A 16,575-nucleotide genomic window follows, 5' to 3' on the forward strand; every position below is an offset into this window, starting at 1 on the left:
TCTCATAAATATGTGTATGTAACAACGTGCGTGCACATCTACGCACATATGCGTATACGCGTCTGGTGTGAAGGTACTGCAGGCAGAATAAGGACGCGCGCACGCACACACACACACAAGCATCGCACAGAGCAAATATGTTCAGGTAGCGATTTGAAAAGTCATAAAATCTGTCTAATTTGGCCTCTAAAAATGGTACGACGTAAACAACAGTGTTTTATTTCAAAAGGTTACAATTAAAATGGTCTCTGCAAATTATAATATTTTTATTTTATATTTACATACTAGTATGGCAACTTTTTAAACTAAAAATAAACATCTATCATAAAAGGTGACACAATGGTGATATGCAAAATTACAGTAAAAATCATTGATTTTATAGAAAGATATAACAGAACAAATATGTTTTCTTATTTTAAAATGGCAAATAATCTAATAAGATGTAATAAATGCGCAGATCACGCTAAAATTTGCATTAATCAAGTTATCCGGCCTGAGTGGCCTGACGACTTGCTGACCTTGTAGTTACAGAAACATTAAATTATGTTACAAGTTGCCTCGTTTCTCTTGTTCTAACTCGAGCGACTCGAATAGGGTCTTGAAGTTACCGGCACCGAAACCCTGAGAACAAAAAAGCTATTATTAAAAAAAATTAAACCACTCGTTACGCTTGCGCCATATCTAACTACATTCTATTCTCTTGTTTCGTCACAAATTACTTAGTAATATTAGTCACTCATTTCAGACTCCCAAGTATCTCGATCATCGTAGTCTATCAGGATGTTCAGTCCAAACCTCTAAACAGCACGGATAATATGGTCGCGTGATAAACGATAAAACGTCAGGCCGTCCTTTTCGCACTTAAAAATAGTGCGAAAAGGACGGCCTGACGTTTTATTGTCCATCGCGCAACCATTCTTGCCTGCCTGGATATCTATGTTATAGGGCTAAATAATAGTTATTTGTTATACAAGGGGCAAAGTTGTATTTTAACGCCGAGTGTGGAATTGAAAAACGAGCAAGTGAAAGGATTCTATAGTTGAACCACAAGCAAGTGGTTTGAGAATAGAACTGAACTTGAGTTTTTTAACACACGAGAAGTAAAATACATTTAACCAAGTGTGTTGAAAACTTTTCCCTCACTATAGCGAGGAAAGCACAACGCAAAAAACGCGTTTAATCACTGCTTCCAGTAGTTCCACAGGTGGTAAAACATCTTCATCACTAGATAAACCCACTTTTATCAATTTTAAGGCAGAAAATTTGGCTATATTCAAGGTCAAATTACTTTATCCACTAGTGGATAAAATGCGTTTTTACCCGCTGGTATTAAAGGACAAAACACGTGTTTCCGAGCTAGTGAGGGGAAAATCAACTTACATTATGGTTCCTCCTCTGTATAACCTCCAAGAACAACGTGGGTCGGTCCTGAGTATTCTTCGTAAAGATCTGAAGCAGGTACCCATCATCATCGTAATCTATCAGAATGTTCAGTTTCTCCAATATGTCTATGCTTTCTGCTACTTTCACTTTGCTGTGCGCTAGTTGTTGACGAATCAGTTTATAGTATTTTGAAGGGATTGAGAGGAATTCGACTCCGCGGGCACGCAGGTTTGTTATCTGAAATGGAGAAAATTATGTGTCAATGTTGCATAATGCTTTTGAGTATATCAAAGACATCCGTGTCTTCCCTCCCGTATCTACTTAGTAATTTTAGGTGGTGCTTGATCATAAGGGATATATCTTTTTAACCGCCGCCTCAAATCTCCCAAGGAAGGACGGTTCTCATTTCGTCTGTATGTTTTTTTTTAATTTTTTTTATGTTTGTTCCACGATATCTCCGTCGTTACTGGACCGATTTTGAAAAAAAATTTTTTGATTGAATGTATATGCATACAGATTGGTCCCATTTTTCTCAGGACCCAGTTCTGATGACGGGATCCTGGAGAAATCGAGGGAACTCCTCAAATATGAAAGGCACACATATGGTGATTTTTGTGTTTTTTAAGGAACAGCATGTATTTACGTACGGAACAGTGACATTTGGTGCAGTGGAACTGCTGATGATGGTCAGAACGGAACTCCTCAAATCTGAACGGCACGCTTTTATAGTGACTTTGGTATTTTTATAAGAACAGCATGCACTTTCATCTAGAACAGTGATATTTGGTGCAGTGGAACTGCTGATGATGGTCAGAACCGAACTCATCAAATCTGAACGGCACACTTATAGTGACTTTGGTATTTTTATAAGAACAGCATACACTTACGTCCAGCACAGTGACATTTGGTGCAGTGGAACTGCTGATGAAGATCAGAACGGAACTCCTTAAATCTGAACGGCACACTTGTAGTGACTTTGGTATTTTTATAAGAATAGCATGCATTTAAGTTCAGAACAGTGACATTTATTTAGTTATGTTTGTTAAGAATATTGAGTTTTCAAGTCAAATTTTGTTAAACTTCGATTTCTTATAATCGGATTCATGAGGAATTGAGGAAACTCCTCAAACCTTAACGGTATACGTATATTCATTTGTGTTGCCATCAAATCATCATCATCCTCCTTGCGTTATCCCGGCATTTGCCACGGCTCATGGGAGCCTGGGGTCCACTTTGACAACTAATCCCAAGATTTGGCGTAGGCACTAGTTTTACGAAAGCGACTGCCATCTGACCTTCCAACCCGGAGGGTAACTAGACCTTATTAGGATTAGTCTGGTTTCCTCACGATGTTTTCCTTCACCGAAAAGCGACTGGCAAATATCAAATGACAAATGTGTTGCCATCAAATAATTAATGTATTAAAAGTAGCTTTAAAAATACCTACAGATTTCTACATAATCCAACATTCGCAAGTAGCTTTCATCAGAACCCCAAAGGCGGCGGTTTTTTTTTCTTAAAAATTATTGTTTTTATTGTCACTACTTGTCTTTACTTGAGTCTCTTATAAAAACCGCTCCGCCTACGCTCTCAAAACGCGCATGCGTGGCCGAGCTTTTAGTGAACGTTTATGAGTAAGGGGGTTATAAGACTATTGTCTTCAATAGGTACTCACCGCCGTAATGATATCCTCCGTATTTATAGCTATATGCTGCACCCCAGCGCCCCCATGGTACTCCACGTACTCCTGGATCTGACTCTTTTTCTTGCCCGGAGCCGGTTCGTTGATGGGCATCTTGACGGTTTCCTCCCAGTTGGCCATTACGACAGAACGGAGCGCTGAGTACTCTGTGCAGACTTGCTTGTCGTCCACTGACCAGAACCTGAGAGAATGTATACATTACTAGTTTTCCCCGCGGCTTCGCTCGCGTTAGAAAGAGACAAATAGTAGCCTATGTCACTTTCCATCCCTTCAACTATCTCCACTTAAAAAATCACGTCAATACGTCACTCCGTTTTGCCGTGAAAGACGGATAAACAAACAGACACGCACACTTTCCCATTTATAATATTAGTATGGATGTAGCTAGTGTTCAGTAATAATAAGTAAAGGTCGGGATTGTAATACATGGATTGCAACTTGTATAAATTGCCTCCGAAATACAGCCCATCTGCACCGGTTCTAAAGTGTGGTATGTAGAACCCTTTCACAGTAAATGTTAAACTGACTTCCATTGCAAATAAAGCACGATGTCAATACGACAGTCTAGAGGGCCCTGTACCTACACAGTGGCCCAAAGAAAAAATTTATATATCCATTATATAACTCACCTATGGAACTGTAAGCAGCGTTCATACCACGACGCGGTTGTTTCCATGTCGCCGTCAGGCTGGTTGCCAACCACGTGGTCGATGAAGTTGATCTCCACTTTAGGCCTAAAACAACAAATACTTCCTTAATAAAATAAATAATTAAATATTTGGGGACACCGTACACATATCAACGTAGCCCCAAAATAAGCAAAGCTTGTACTTTGGGTGCTAGGCGACGATATAATTACTTACTTATAATACATAAATACATAGGTCCAAACCTTGCATACTTAGTGATTTTTGAGATCATTTTGAACAACTGAGAGATTATTATGAGACTAAAGCTGAACTCGCAACAAAAAAAAATTGGATGTTTCATTTATTCAATATGGCAGCCTCGTGGGCCTTTGCCAATGACAAGTGTAGGTATTACATAGATATAAAAAACAATTGTGATTAGGCCTTCACGTTGCACTGGAGGATAGCTGGAGCAGCAGTACAAAGCATGATGGCGGCCGGGAAAACGAACTGCCGAGTGATGTCCGTAGAATTGGATATTCGCATCTCCAAACGAATTCTTCATCAACTGCACCCTTTGCGTAGGCTATTTACTGCATAATATCCTATCAAACTTATACATTAAGGGTCGGTTGCACCAAACTGGCTGCCACCGTTAAAGCGTTCGTTAAATTTTATTGTATGGGAAGTTCCATAGACGTCTGCTGCGTGACGATGATGTGTCTGTCAAATGTGGTTGATGCAACTGGCCCTAAACAGCAGAATGCAAAAATAAAAAATACATATTTGGAGAACGATCCGCCATGTTCCATGGATCAATCGAAAGTCCAATTTGGATGTTCCACTTCGAGTGTCGTGATATCGCTCATTTCTATGGAACTGCCAAATAGATCAGCATTGGTCCCATAATAGAAGTTGTTTATTATCCCCTCAACCATTCGTCATTAAACAAGGACGGCATTCAGTAAAGGTTCAACACCTTCAACTTCAAAACAACTTGAAATATGACCCAATTTGATTGGACCATCCGCCTGCCATATTTGAGACACGTGTTTAAAAACCGTCTTTTTTGCAAAAATTGTACTGTAATATATTAAAAAAAGAGATATAAGTGTAAATAAATGTATATTTAAGTCCCTGAATGACTTTTTTCTCCAATTTACTGTTTTTTGCCTAAATAAAGTTACTTTAATAAATGGAAGTGGAAAATGTAGCCATCTGATATTTGATCTAGTCTAACAAAATTCACATAAATGGAATGTATTTTTTTTTCTATGGAATGATTTTAGCCGTTTCATAATGAATCCAGTGATATATGGTTTATGCACAACATCCCTACATTTTTTGAGTAATTATAATTTTTGTAACATATGTAACATTCGCGATGACCACCCGTGAGGGCCCCGCCACTCAAGGGTAAACTTTTTCTGTCATATTTAAATGGTCCTTTTTATTTCAACCTGTACAAAACGTCAATAACAGGAACAAATACCTATCTGTGTTCATCACACAAACAAATGCCCTTACCGGGATTCGAACCCGGGACCGCGCCAGACCGGTCGTCAAAAAAATGACTGTTCGTGGCGGGCTGATCTATGTGGCTTAATTATTTTTACAATCTGAATAATTAATTAATGTATGTCTTCCTTTATTTCACCTAAAGTCTCTGTACTATTTAATCATATATACCGAGTGACGAAATTAGATTAAAAATGTAATTTTAAGTTTTTCAAATACTTACAACAATTTGTTGATAGGATCCTGTTGTAACAGTTGGTATCCAGGCAAAAAAGGCCCTCTGTAGTTGGTTCGGTCGACCAAAGTGTGTGTGTTGTCGCCGTACTGTAAATGGATAAGTCCATTATATACCTAGTCCTTTAGACTGCACCATTGGCTCATCTAGTTTTATCCTTTCTCCAAAACAATTTTTTACCTACATTCTTACGTAAGGTACAGCGGGGCACCGAACTAAAATTCGAATTATTTAATAAATACAAGGTGCTCGCGAGGAACCCGCATAACTTGAACCACGCGTTTCTGAGGCCAAAAGAAAGAAAAAATGTAATATGAATTTGTAAATTTTTCGGCAAAAAAAAATTTTTTTTGTTTTTTTTTTTACACTTTATGGACGTATTTTCACATAAAAAGTAAATTTTATCCATAAAGTTGGCAATTAAAATGAGTTTTTAAATTTTTTTTTAAACCAATTTTTTTGCGCATCAGCACCGTTAAGAAGACCTTTTTAGTCTAGAGCCAATTTGGCCACAAGTCGTCTCCTTCACGATTTTCGTCGACATCTCTTCTAAATACCTAAAACAGGTATGGATATGTTCCTCGTTCTCTCCAGATTACCAATTGACCTGTTTTAGTTTAAGGAGAGGGGGACGGGTCGAGAAAAAGGGGGGGAAAGATGGCGACCGACCATCATAGATATTTATTCACATCTCGAGTCCTATGGCACCAATCTGTTCGTGCGAGGTGTCATTTGAAAGCTTATTAAACCTACTTTAATTGTTTTCAAATAACTATGCTCATAAAAGTAACCGTTTAGGAAATATTTGAAAATATGTGTTTTTTTATCGCGCATGAATTGCACAAGTACTAGTAAAAAATGCGTCTAACTCAATAAACAATAACTTTACAGCAATTGATGTTATTATAAAATTTTCGCGTCTATTCATGCTCTTTCTAAAAATATAAGTTTCATTGGTATATGATAATATATAACCATGTAATTAAGAATTTTGTTTGGCAGGGGTTATCCTCCAGGTCGCATAAACGGGCGCTGACCGTAGTAAAGTATTCAATATTTTTGAGGTCTTATTTTACGGCTCCATATGTGAGAGGTATCGTTTGAAAGATAATTAAACGTACTATAATTGTTTACACATAACTATAGTATTAAAGGTAGCTGTTTACATAATATTTGAAAATATGTGTTTTTTATCGAGCATGAATAGCATAAGTACTGGTAAAAAATGCTTCTAAGTCAATAAACAATAACGTTACCGCAATTGATGTTATTATAAAATTTACACGACTATTCATGAGCTTTCTAAAAATATAAGTTTTATTGGTAAGTGATAATATAACCATTAAATTACGAATTTTGTTTCGTAGTGGTCACTCCGCCGGTCGCATAAAAATGAGCGCTGACCGTAGTAAAGTATTCAATATTTTTAAGTTCTTATTTTACGGATCCATATGTAAGAGGTATCGTTTGAAAGCAAATTAAACCTACTATAATTATTTTTGAATAACTATAGTTATAAAGGTAGCTGTTTACAAAATATTTGAAAACATGAGTTTTTTTTTCGAGCACGAGTTGCACATATGCAGATAAAAAATGCTTCTAACTTAATAAACCATAACTTAACCGCAATTAATGTTATTATAAAATTTACGCGAAATTTCATGCGCTTTCTAATAATATAAGTTTTATTGGTGTATGATAATATATGACCAAGTAATTACGAATTTGGTTTAGCAGGGGTCACTGCGCCCTGTCACGATATTGGGTGCTGACTGACCGTCGCCAAATTTTCTACGTTACTCAGATCCTATTTTACTGATAAATTTGTGAGAGGTATCATTTGAAAGCATATTATGCGTACTATCTTTATTTCTAATATTTCAAGTCGAAACTGTAGAAGTTTGCAAAATATTTGATTAGTAATATGTGTATTTTACTGTGCATGAATAGCATTGGCATTGATAAGACACGCTTCTAGCTCAATAAATTATAGTTTTCCGCAATTGAAATAATAAAAAAATAAACGGAAAATGTATGACTTACACAAAAAATAAGTTTGGTTTGTATTGCATGAACAATTAATTTGAATTTGTTCAGCTCACATACTGCGCACCATCATATAAATGGATGTCCACCGTCGTTGCCTTTTTTCATGATTTTTCAGATTTTATTTCACTAATCGTATATTAATAATAAATATAATCTATCACGTATCGAATTTACTTATATACTTAATTGATCAGTAAAATAAAATCTGTAAAATGATGAAAAAATGAAGGCAACGGCGGTGGACATCCGTTTATATGACGATTGACCGTGCGCAGTGGGTATGGTGGACAAATTAACATGAATTGTTTAAGCAAAACTAACAAAACTAATTTTTTGTAAAGGCCATACATTTTGCGGTTCATTTCGTTATTATATCAATTGCGGAAAAATATAATTTATTGAGCTAGAAGCATGTTTCACTCGTATCTGTGCGAATGCTATTCATATACAGTAAAAATACACATATTGTCAAATATTTTGTAAACTTCTACAATTACGACTAAAATTATTAAAAAGTAACGATAGTACGCATAATATGCTTTCAAATGATACCTCTCACAAATTGATCGCTAAAATAGGATCTGAGAAATACATAAAATTAGGCGATGGTTAGCACCTATTTACGTCACGGGGTGCAGTGACACCTGCTAAACCAAATTCGTAATTACTTGGTTGTATAATATCATACATCAATAAAACTTATATTTTTAGAAAGCATATGAAATGTCCTGTAAATCTTATCATAACATTATTTGCGGTAAAGTTACTGTTTATTGGTCATGCACCAAGATACAATCTAAAAAATTATGAAAACGGCAACGAAAATGGTCATCCATGTATATGACGGTGCGCAGTGAGTATGATGGATAAATTAACATTAATTGTTTATGCAATACTGACAAAACTTATTATTTGAAAAGGTCATACATTTCGCCGTTTATTTTGTTATTATATCAATTGCGGAAAAAATATAATTCATTGAGCTAGAAGCATGTTTTACTCACATCGGTTCCAATGCATATTTTCAAATATTTTGTTAGCTACTACAGTTACAACTAAAATTATTGAGAACTAATGATAGTACGCATAATATGCTTTCAAAAGATTCCTGTTAAATAAAATAGGATCTGAAAAATATAGAAAATTTGGCGACGGTCAGCATCCATACGTGACCGGGCGCTGTGGCCCCTACTTAACCATATTTGTAATTGCTTGGTTATATAATATCATACACCAATAAAACTTATGTTAATTAGAAAGCGCACAAAATTCCGCGTAAATCTTATTATATAGCGTAAATCTAACATCAATTCCGGAAAAGTTGTTGTTTATTGATTAAGAAGCATTTTTTACCAGTAGGTACTTGTGCGACTCATGGTCTATAAAACACATATTTTCAAATATTTTCTAAACAGCTACCTTTATGATTATAGTTGTTTATAAAAAAATATAGTAGGTTTAATTAGCTTTGAAACGATACCTCTCGCATATGGATCCGTAAAATAGGACCTCAAAAATATTGAATACTTTACTACGGTCAGCGCCCATTTCTGCGACCGGGCAGAGTGACTCCTGCTAAACCAAATTCATAATTACATGGTTATATATTATCATATACCAATGAAACTTATATTTTTAGAAAGAGCATAAATAGACGCGAAAATGTTATAATAACATCAATTGCGGTAAAGTTATTGTTTATTGAGTTAGACGCATTTTTTACTAGTAGTTGTGCAATTCATGCGCGATAAAAAAATACATATTTTCAAATATTTCGTAAACGGTTAGGTTTATGAGTATAGTTATTTATAAACAATTAAAGTAGTTTTAATAAGCTTTCAAACGACACCTTGCACGAACAGATTGGTGCCATAGGACTCGAGATGTGAATAAATATCTATGATGATCGGCCGCCATCTTTCTCCCCCCTTTTTCTCAACCCGTCCCCCCCTCCTTAAACTAAAACAGGTCAATTCGTAATCTGGAGATAACGAGGAACACATCCATACCTGTTTTAGGTATTTAGAAGAGATGTCGACGACTTTTTGTAAAAGAGGTCGTTTGGTCCCTGACTATTATAGGTATACCGTCTTTAACACTGCTCCGGCCGAGCGATTATGCTTCCAATTTTAGCTTAGAGTCTCTATCAACGTGGATAAGACACCTGTCACTCTCACACTGACATGTCAGAACTTGACGGATGCTTTATCTACGTAGATAAGTGTCAAAATTGTAAGTATAATAGGCCTTTTTTTGACGGAGTGAGAATGCTGTTACGCACGATGTGTGGGACTCGCCGTTTCTTTCCCTCCCCTAGTGAGGGGGAAATTTGGCTCTACCCACTAAACCCACTCCGGCGTGTCATCCTCTCTGCCATTCGTGAGGGCGCGCTGGGATTGATGTATGTTCATCATTGACATTCACCATGGGAGCATAATAGGCCTGTTGACCATCATCGCGTCCCTCCCAAAGGTCCTTCACAACGACAACTCTCTTTTTCTTGGTGTACGCCGTTTTTTATTGAATTCCGTTAACTTTAAGGATGGTTCTTTAGGTCGAATACAATTAATTTATCTAAGAAACTAGCGTCTTAACTCTACCGGTTATCGAGAAATTAAAAAAAAAAAAAACTGAACACGTGTGTGACAGTCTTTACCACTTCCCAATGTTATTTGTATTGACATGTGCCATCAATCACTTGACACTAACTTGAATATTATTCTTAATGGTCTCTCACACTAATTATAGTTATTTGTTATACAAGGGGGCAAAGTTGTATTTTAACGCCGAGTGTGGAATTGAAAAACGAGCAAGTGAAAGGATTCTATACTACTACTACTATACTCGCTTCGCTCGTGGTTCAACTATAGAATCCTTTCACAATAGAAGCCTGAACTTGCGATTTAACACACGAGAAGTAAAATACATTTTCTCAAACATGCAATGAAATATTGTCTTTACGTTCCTTAAAATGGGCTGGGAAGTATCGCTTTTTGGGCGCAACAACTCGAGAGGACTGTAAAGGGATTTCATATTATTTTTCAGGCCTAGGCCTGCAAAGTAACTTTTTTTATAAAATATTGTCCTTTAGAGCATTTTTTTTTATTTCATTGTATGTTTGAGAAAAGCACTATACATGCCTCGGCGTGAAAACGGATTCCCGGCCTCGTATCCCTATCCGGCCTCGCTCGCACGCTCGCTCGGCCGTATATACCCACTTGGCCGGAAATCCTCATTTTTCCGGCCTCTGATGTAATGTACTATTGCACCCGAGTGTAACACAAAACTTTTCCCTTCACTATAGCGAGGAAACTACAACGCAAAAAAAGCGTTTCTCACTGCTTCCAGTAGTTCCACAGGTGGTAAATCATCTTTATTACTAGATTCACCTACTTTTATCAATTTTAAAGCAGTTAATTTGACTTTATTCAAGGTCAAATTACTTTACCCACTAGTGGATAAAATGCGTTTTTACCCGCTGGTATTAAAGGACAAAACACGTGTTTCCGAGCTAGTGAAGGGAAAATTCATTTATTATGTATGAAAACGATCAAAAAATATTTTTTGCGAATTTAACTAAAAGTGATATACAGGGTGGTTCCTGATAACGAACCTAACGACATGTCGAGTGTAACGGAAAACAAATAAAACCAGCCAAGAGCGTGTCGGGCCACGCTCAGTGTAGGGTTCCGTAGTTTTCCGTATTTTTCTTAAAAACTACTGAATCTATCAAGTTCAAAATAATTTTCCTCGAAAGTCTTTATAAAGTTCTACTTTTGTGATATTTTTCATATTTTTTAAACATATGGTTCAAAAGTTAGAGGGGGGGGACGCACTTTTTTTCCTTTAGGAGCGAATATTTCCGAAAATATTAATATTATCAAAAAACGATTTTAGAAAACCCTTATTCATTTTTAAATACCTATTCAACAATATATCACACGTTGGGGTTGAAATGAAAAAAAATATCAGCCCCCACTTTACATGTAGGGGGATACCCTAATAAAACATTTTTTCCATTTTTTATTTTTGCACTTTGTTGACGTGATTGATATACATATTGGTACCAAACTTCAGCTTTCTAGTGCTAACGGTTACTGAGATTATCCGCGGACGGACGGACGGACGGACGGACGAACAGACGAACAGACGGACGGACGGACGGACGGACGGACGGACGGACGGACAGACAGACATGGCGAAACTATAAGGGTTCCTAGTTGACTACGGAACCCTAAAACAAGGTGTATAGTCCGAGACAAATCACAGACATCTTTAGACCAGTGTCGTGGCTAGGCCGTTAATTTAATGGATCCAGCCGTCCAAACCGTCCAAACACCGCGCGTTCTAAATTAGAACTTACAAAACCTTATTACTGACTAGTTCCAGCCAGTTATATACTGCGTGGTTTCAACATTCGAATTTTAAAATTTAAAAGAACGTACCGTCTTCAAGGCCATTCTGACCACGCCATATTCATCGCGTTCCTCCCAAAGGTCCTTCACAATGACAACTCTTTGTTTCTTGGCATACGCCAAGATATAGTGTAGAGGGCTACTTGGCCGTAAGTTGGCAGTTGGCGCTTGCGCTTGCCGGCCAACCGATTAGTGTCGGTTTTTTGTCCACACATCAAAGGATCTTGGCGCCAATGGCCAACTGCGTTTACACGTTGGCGCTTCATTCAGTTGGTCGTCAGCCGTCAGAGAGGACGGTAGTGAAATATTTACGAAAATAATAAGTTTATCTATGTCAATAATAGTGTAGATTTTAGGAAATAAAATAACCTTGCAAATGTTTAATGTATTTCCTATAAAAGATAAATGTTCTTATCAGAATATTCAAAAAATTGTTAATATTTCAAATAATTTAATTTTACTACGGGGTTATTATTTTTTAATCAAATTTTTCTGACAACGTCTATGACCTAGAATTTCCTAGACTTTTCCATTCCACGTCCATCTTTCATGAAGAGCCAATGCCAAGTGATTGGTTCGCCAATGTGTAAACAGCGGCTCTTATCTTGGCCAAGGGGTTTCACAAAGGGCTGGTGGAACCGTTGGCCATATGTGTACAGCGGCCATAGGACAAATCATGAAATCACAAACATCTTAATGGATCCAGCCTTCAAACACCGCACATTCTAAATTCGATTTTTCAACACCTAAATGTATTCAGCCAGCTATAAACTACTGCCTACTACGTTCGAATTTTAAATATTTAAAAAACATACCGTCTTCAAAACGGCCATTCTGACCACGCCGAATTCATCGCGTTCCTCCCAAAGATCCTTCACTACAACAGCGCCTTGTTTCTTGGCATACGCCAGGATGTAGTCCAGGTTCTCCACTTGGAAGGCCACATCCTTCACGAAGTCTCCGTGGTAAGCCACCTCGTTTGATAGCTGGGAGTCTTCAGGCTCATATTGAGCTTGGAGGACGAAAACGATCTGGGAATAAAAATTGTATAAGGAACATTAGCTTGATATTCTTTAAGAGGATACGGTAGCGAAAATGCTAAAATGGAAAGGAGCCCCCCTTTCAACTTGGGAATTTTAGTTAAATATACAAGTGTTATTTAACTAGATTTATCGAAAAAAAATTATCCATTAAGAACAACTCAGTCAATAGATATTTCAAAAAAATCTTTAAAATAGTGGTTCCGCTCTCGACTGTTTTCCTTCAAAACTTAATCAATCGGAACGAAATTTGATAATCTGAATAACAATGAAATAATCTATGTCGGACCGTTTAGCTTTTTTGGTTAATTGTTGCCAATCTACCCAAGATCACACCTTTTTTTGCGCCACACTGAAAAAGGACGTTTTTGGAAATTTTTGATTGGCTCTAGTCTTTAAAAAGCAGAATATCAAAAAGTTCAAAACGGTCCGACACCGATAAAAATTATAACAATCTGTGTTGAAAAAATCATTGCTCTATCTTCAAAAACCAGGGAGGAAATAATCGAGAGCGTTTGTATGGAGAATTGACCCCTACCGTATCGTCTTAACTCCGTGCATTAAATTCAAGATACCTTCATGGCTTACTCGTATCTCGTATTTCATTTAGAATCTGTACCACAATCTTCACAATTTGTTTTAGTGTGAATAAGTGCTGCACATAATGTAGCGACTATGTTATTTTTAGATTCTATATATGTATGTGCTGTTATCTGGGTAAAGGGACCTTTGTCGGTGGTGCTTACGTTCCGCGGCGTCGTATTTGTTTACGAACATCGCTCATAACGCCGTAAGCGCCATCGACAATAAGGTACCTTTACCCAAATAACGTCACACTCAAATAAATGTTTGCATAATTTTGCATTCGTCACACTCAGTAGTGTAGTGAGTTGCCTGAATGCCAAAAGACTTATGTTGAACATTTTTATATCCAATTGCACCAAGCTGTATTAAAATATTGCAAAATTCTATAGAAAACGTAAGTGTTCACGTTTACCGTGAACTTCACTCTGATCTAAGTATACACTTATTGGTCAGTATCAACTGTAGGTGAAGCAACTTATAAACAAAATAAGTATCTAAAAACAGTTTGTATACGAAACATACCTTATTTAATCTGACAGCAATCGAAGACAAATTTCTGGAGCCGGTCTCCAAACCCTTAAAGGCCAGTGGCTCGAACCCGAACCTTGTCACGTAGTAACTGGCGGCCTGGAAAATTGTTGACAAATTACAAAAAAAATTAGAACTTTTTGCTTGTGATATGATCTTACTAAAAATCCTGGGAGCCGATTTTTTAATTCCGTTCCGGCCACTCAATGTCGGGTGTTTTGATTAACAATATATCCACTGATAGGTAATTTTCAGGTGATAGCAACGCCTACAGACGTCAGTATATTTTAACCATATTTTAATTTAGATGTACCTAGCTCTAAAGGGTTAAATTCTATTAATTAAATTGAAAATTGTTCATTATCAAAAGTATTATTGTACGTAACGTAAACTTTACCTGTTTGGCATTCGACACCCAAAAGGTAAGATGGTCAAACGCCAAGAATTTTCCATTTTCAGGTTTCTTTCCCTTATCTGTGTACGTGGTCTGAAAAAAAAAAAGACATACGATAAAAAATCCAAACTAGAACATTACTATGGTCTTACAAACCTCAATCCTTATTTTCAGGGATCAGAATGAACCCGCATTTCTATCGTTAATTGTTTTATTATTGATAAAAATTCACTGTGTTTTTAGACATTAAGAATTTCATTTTCCCCTCACTAGCTCGGAAACACGTATTTTATCCTTTAATACCAGCGGATAAAAACGCATTTTATCCACTAGTGGGTAAAGTAATTGAAGCTTGAATATAGTCAAATTAACTGCTTTAAAATTGATAAAAGTAGGTGAATCTAGTAAAGAAGATGATTTACCACCTGTGGAACTACTGGAAGCAGTGATAAACGCATTTTCTCGCTATAGTGAGGGGAAAAGTTTTGTGTTACACACGGGTGCAAATGTATTTTATTTCTCGTGTATTGAAAAGCTCGCTAAGTTCAGGATTCTATTCTCGAACCACTCGCTTCGCTCGTGGTTCAACTATAGAAACCTTTCACTTGCTCGTTTTTCAATTCCATACTCGGCGTTAAAATACAACTTTGCCCCCTTGTATAACAAATAACTATTAAATTTCTTCGCTCTTAAATTTTCTCGATATGTATTTAATTCTAGAAAATTTGATTCAAATGTGGTATTTTATTTCAACAAATAAAATGCATAGGTAATAAAAATACTCACCATTTTAAAATGCAATCCGATAAAGCTTAAGTATCACGTTCGGAAATTTTCCCGGTTATAATAAACACAACAACCTAGTGCTGCAATGTCACAAGAACTAGGGACCTGTTATCATCCGTCCGTTTTATATCGGAACCAGAAATGCCTTGTTATTTATACGAAAACAAGTCGAAAGTAAAGCTGCGTCCATGTGAGTTGAATTTTCCACGGTTGTATTTTTTACGGATATTCATTGTATTTTTGGGTAAAGTTGGTAATCGTTTACTGAAAGTACCTACTGAAGCAATAGGGTGGTTAATCCTTTGAAATCATGTTAGTTCTTATTTTTTTTATTTTTTTCTAGGACACTAAATATACAATACAACTGAATATACTCTGTCAAACATGTCTGTCAGTAAATAAGAACAAAGAAAACTATATGCATCCTTCTCTTTAGGGTGCTAAAGAAAAGGATACCTATAGTTTTCTTTGTTCTTATTTTCTGACAGACTTGTTTGACAGAGTTTAGATAGCAAGTTTGTTCCTTTGCACATGTGTTTAAGTAAAGTTTTTTTTTTGTAAATTGAAGATTATTGAATGAGAGGATCTCCTTAAAATTCATCAAGTGGTTTCAGCAATTTGGCTTGACAGGCATATGCACTATTAGGCAGGCATTTGTAATTTAACATATCCCTGGAGTTCAAGTATAAGTGTAAGTTAAGGAGTATTTATTTAACGCAACTACTTATATACATACTAGCTTTAGCCCGCGGCTTCGCTCGCGTTAGAAAGAGACAAAAAGTAGCCTATGTCACTCTCTATCCCTTCAACTATCTCCACTTAAAAAATCACGTCAATTCGTCGCTCCGTTTTGCCGTGAAAGACGGACAAACAAACAGACACACACACTTTCCCATTTATAATATTAGTTAGTATGGAAGTATGGATATGTATAATAAGAATGGACAATTCTTTAGATGTCCATGTGGAGGCGTGGTCTAAAAATCATGCGATCAAACGAATACTGTTGCTGCGAAGCCGAGCCTCCGATGGACAGTGGGCCGTTTTCCATTGATATAGTCATGAGGAAAATGCATCACTCCATGGCCACACCTCGGACCCTGGCGATCAAATATATGAAAGAGGCGCGTTGCTAGCACAAAGTCTAAGCTTGTAGGTGAACGCGTACTATTGCTTGTATGAGTGAGATATGACAGGTCGACTGTTTTGCCAGGCGTTTTTGACAGGCGGTAACTGTGAGGTAACCGAGAGGGGGTGGGCGGCACTTTCAACAGGGAGAGGGAGTGCCTATACTGTACGATAGTACTCTTT

At 36.8% G+C, this 16,575-nt stretch overlaps 1 protein-coding gene across 1 annotated transcript; it reads right to left on the reverse strand.

Annotated features, from left to right (window-relative positions):
• Nucleotides 1-249: 249 nt before the first annotated feature.
• On the reverse strand, nucleotides 250-15,399 carry LOC125230184 (4-hydroxyphenylpyruvate dioxygenase-like). The gene is made up of 9 exons (XM_048135247.1): nucleotides 15,265-15,399; nucleotides 14,482-14,571; nucleotides 14,079-14,183; nucleotides 12,747-12,962; nucleotides 5,456-5,556; nucleotides 3,715-3,819; nucleotides 3,059-3,266; nucleotides 1,381-1,620; nucleotides 250-621 (listed from the first exon to the last, which is right to left on the reverse strand). Exons 1-9 carry the CDS (start codon nucleotides 15,265-15,267, stop codon nucleotides 547-549), a joined length of 1,143 nt encoding a protein of 380 aa, XP_047991204.1. The 5' UTR covers nucleotides 15,268-15,399; the 3' UTR covers nucleotides 250-546.
• Nucleotides 15,400-16,575: the final 1,176 nt, after the last annotated feature.

Source organism: Leguminivora glycinivorella, chromosome 10 (assembly GCF_023078275.1).
Source record: "Leguminivora glycinivorella isolate SPB_JAAS2020 chromosome 10, LegGlyc_1.1, whole genome shotgun sequence".
In the NCBI taxonomy this organism is placed as follows: Eukaryota; Metazoa; Arthropoda; class Insecta; order Lepidoptera; family Tortricidae; genus Leguminivora; species Leguminivora glycinivorella.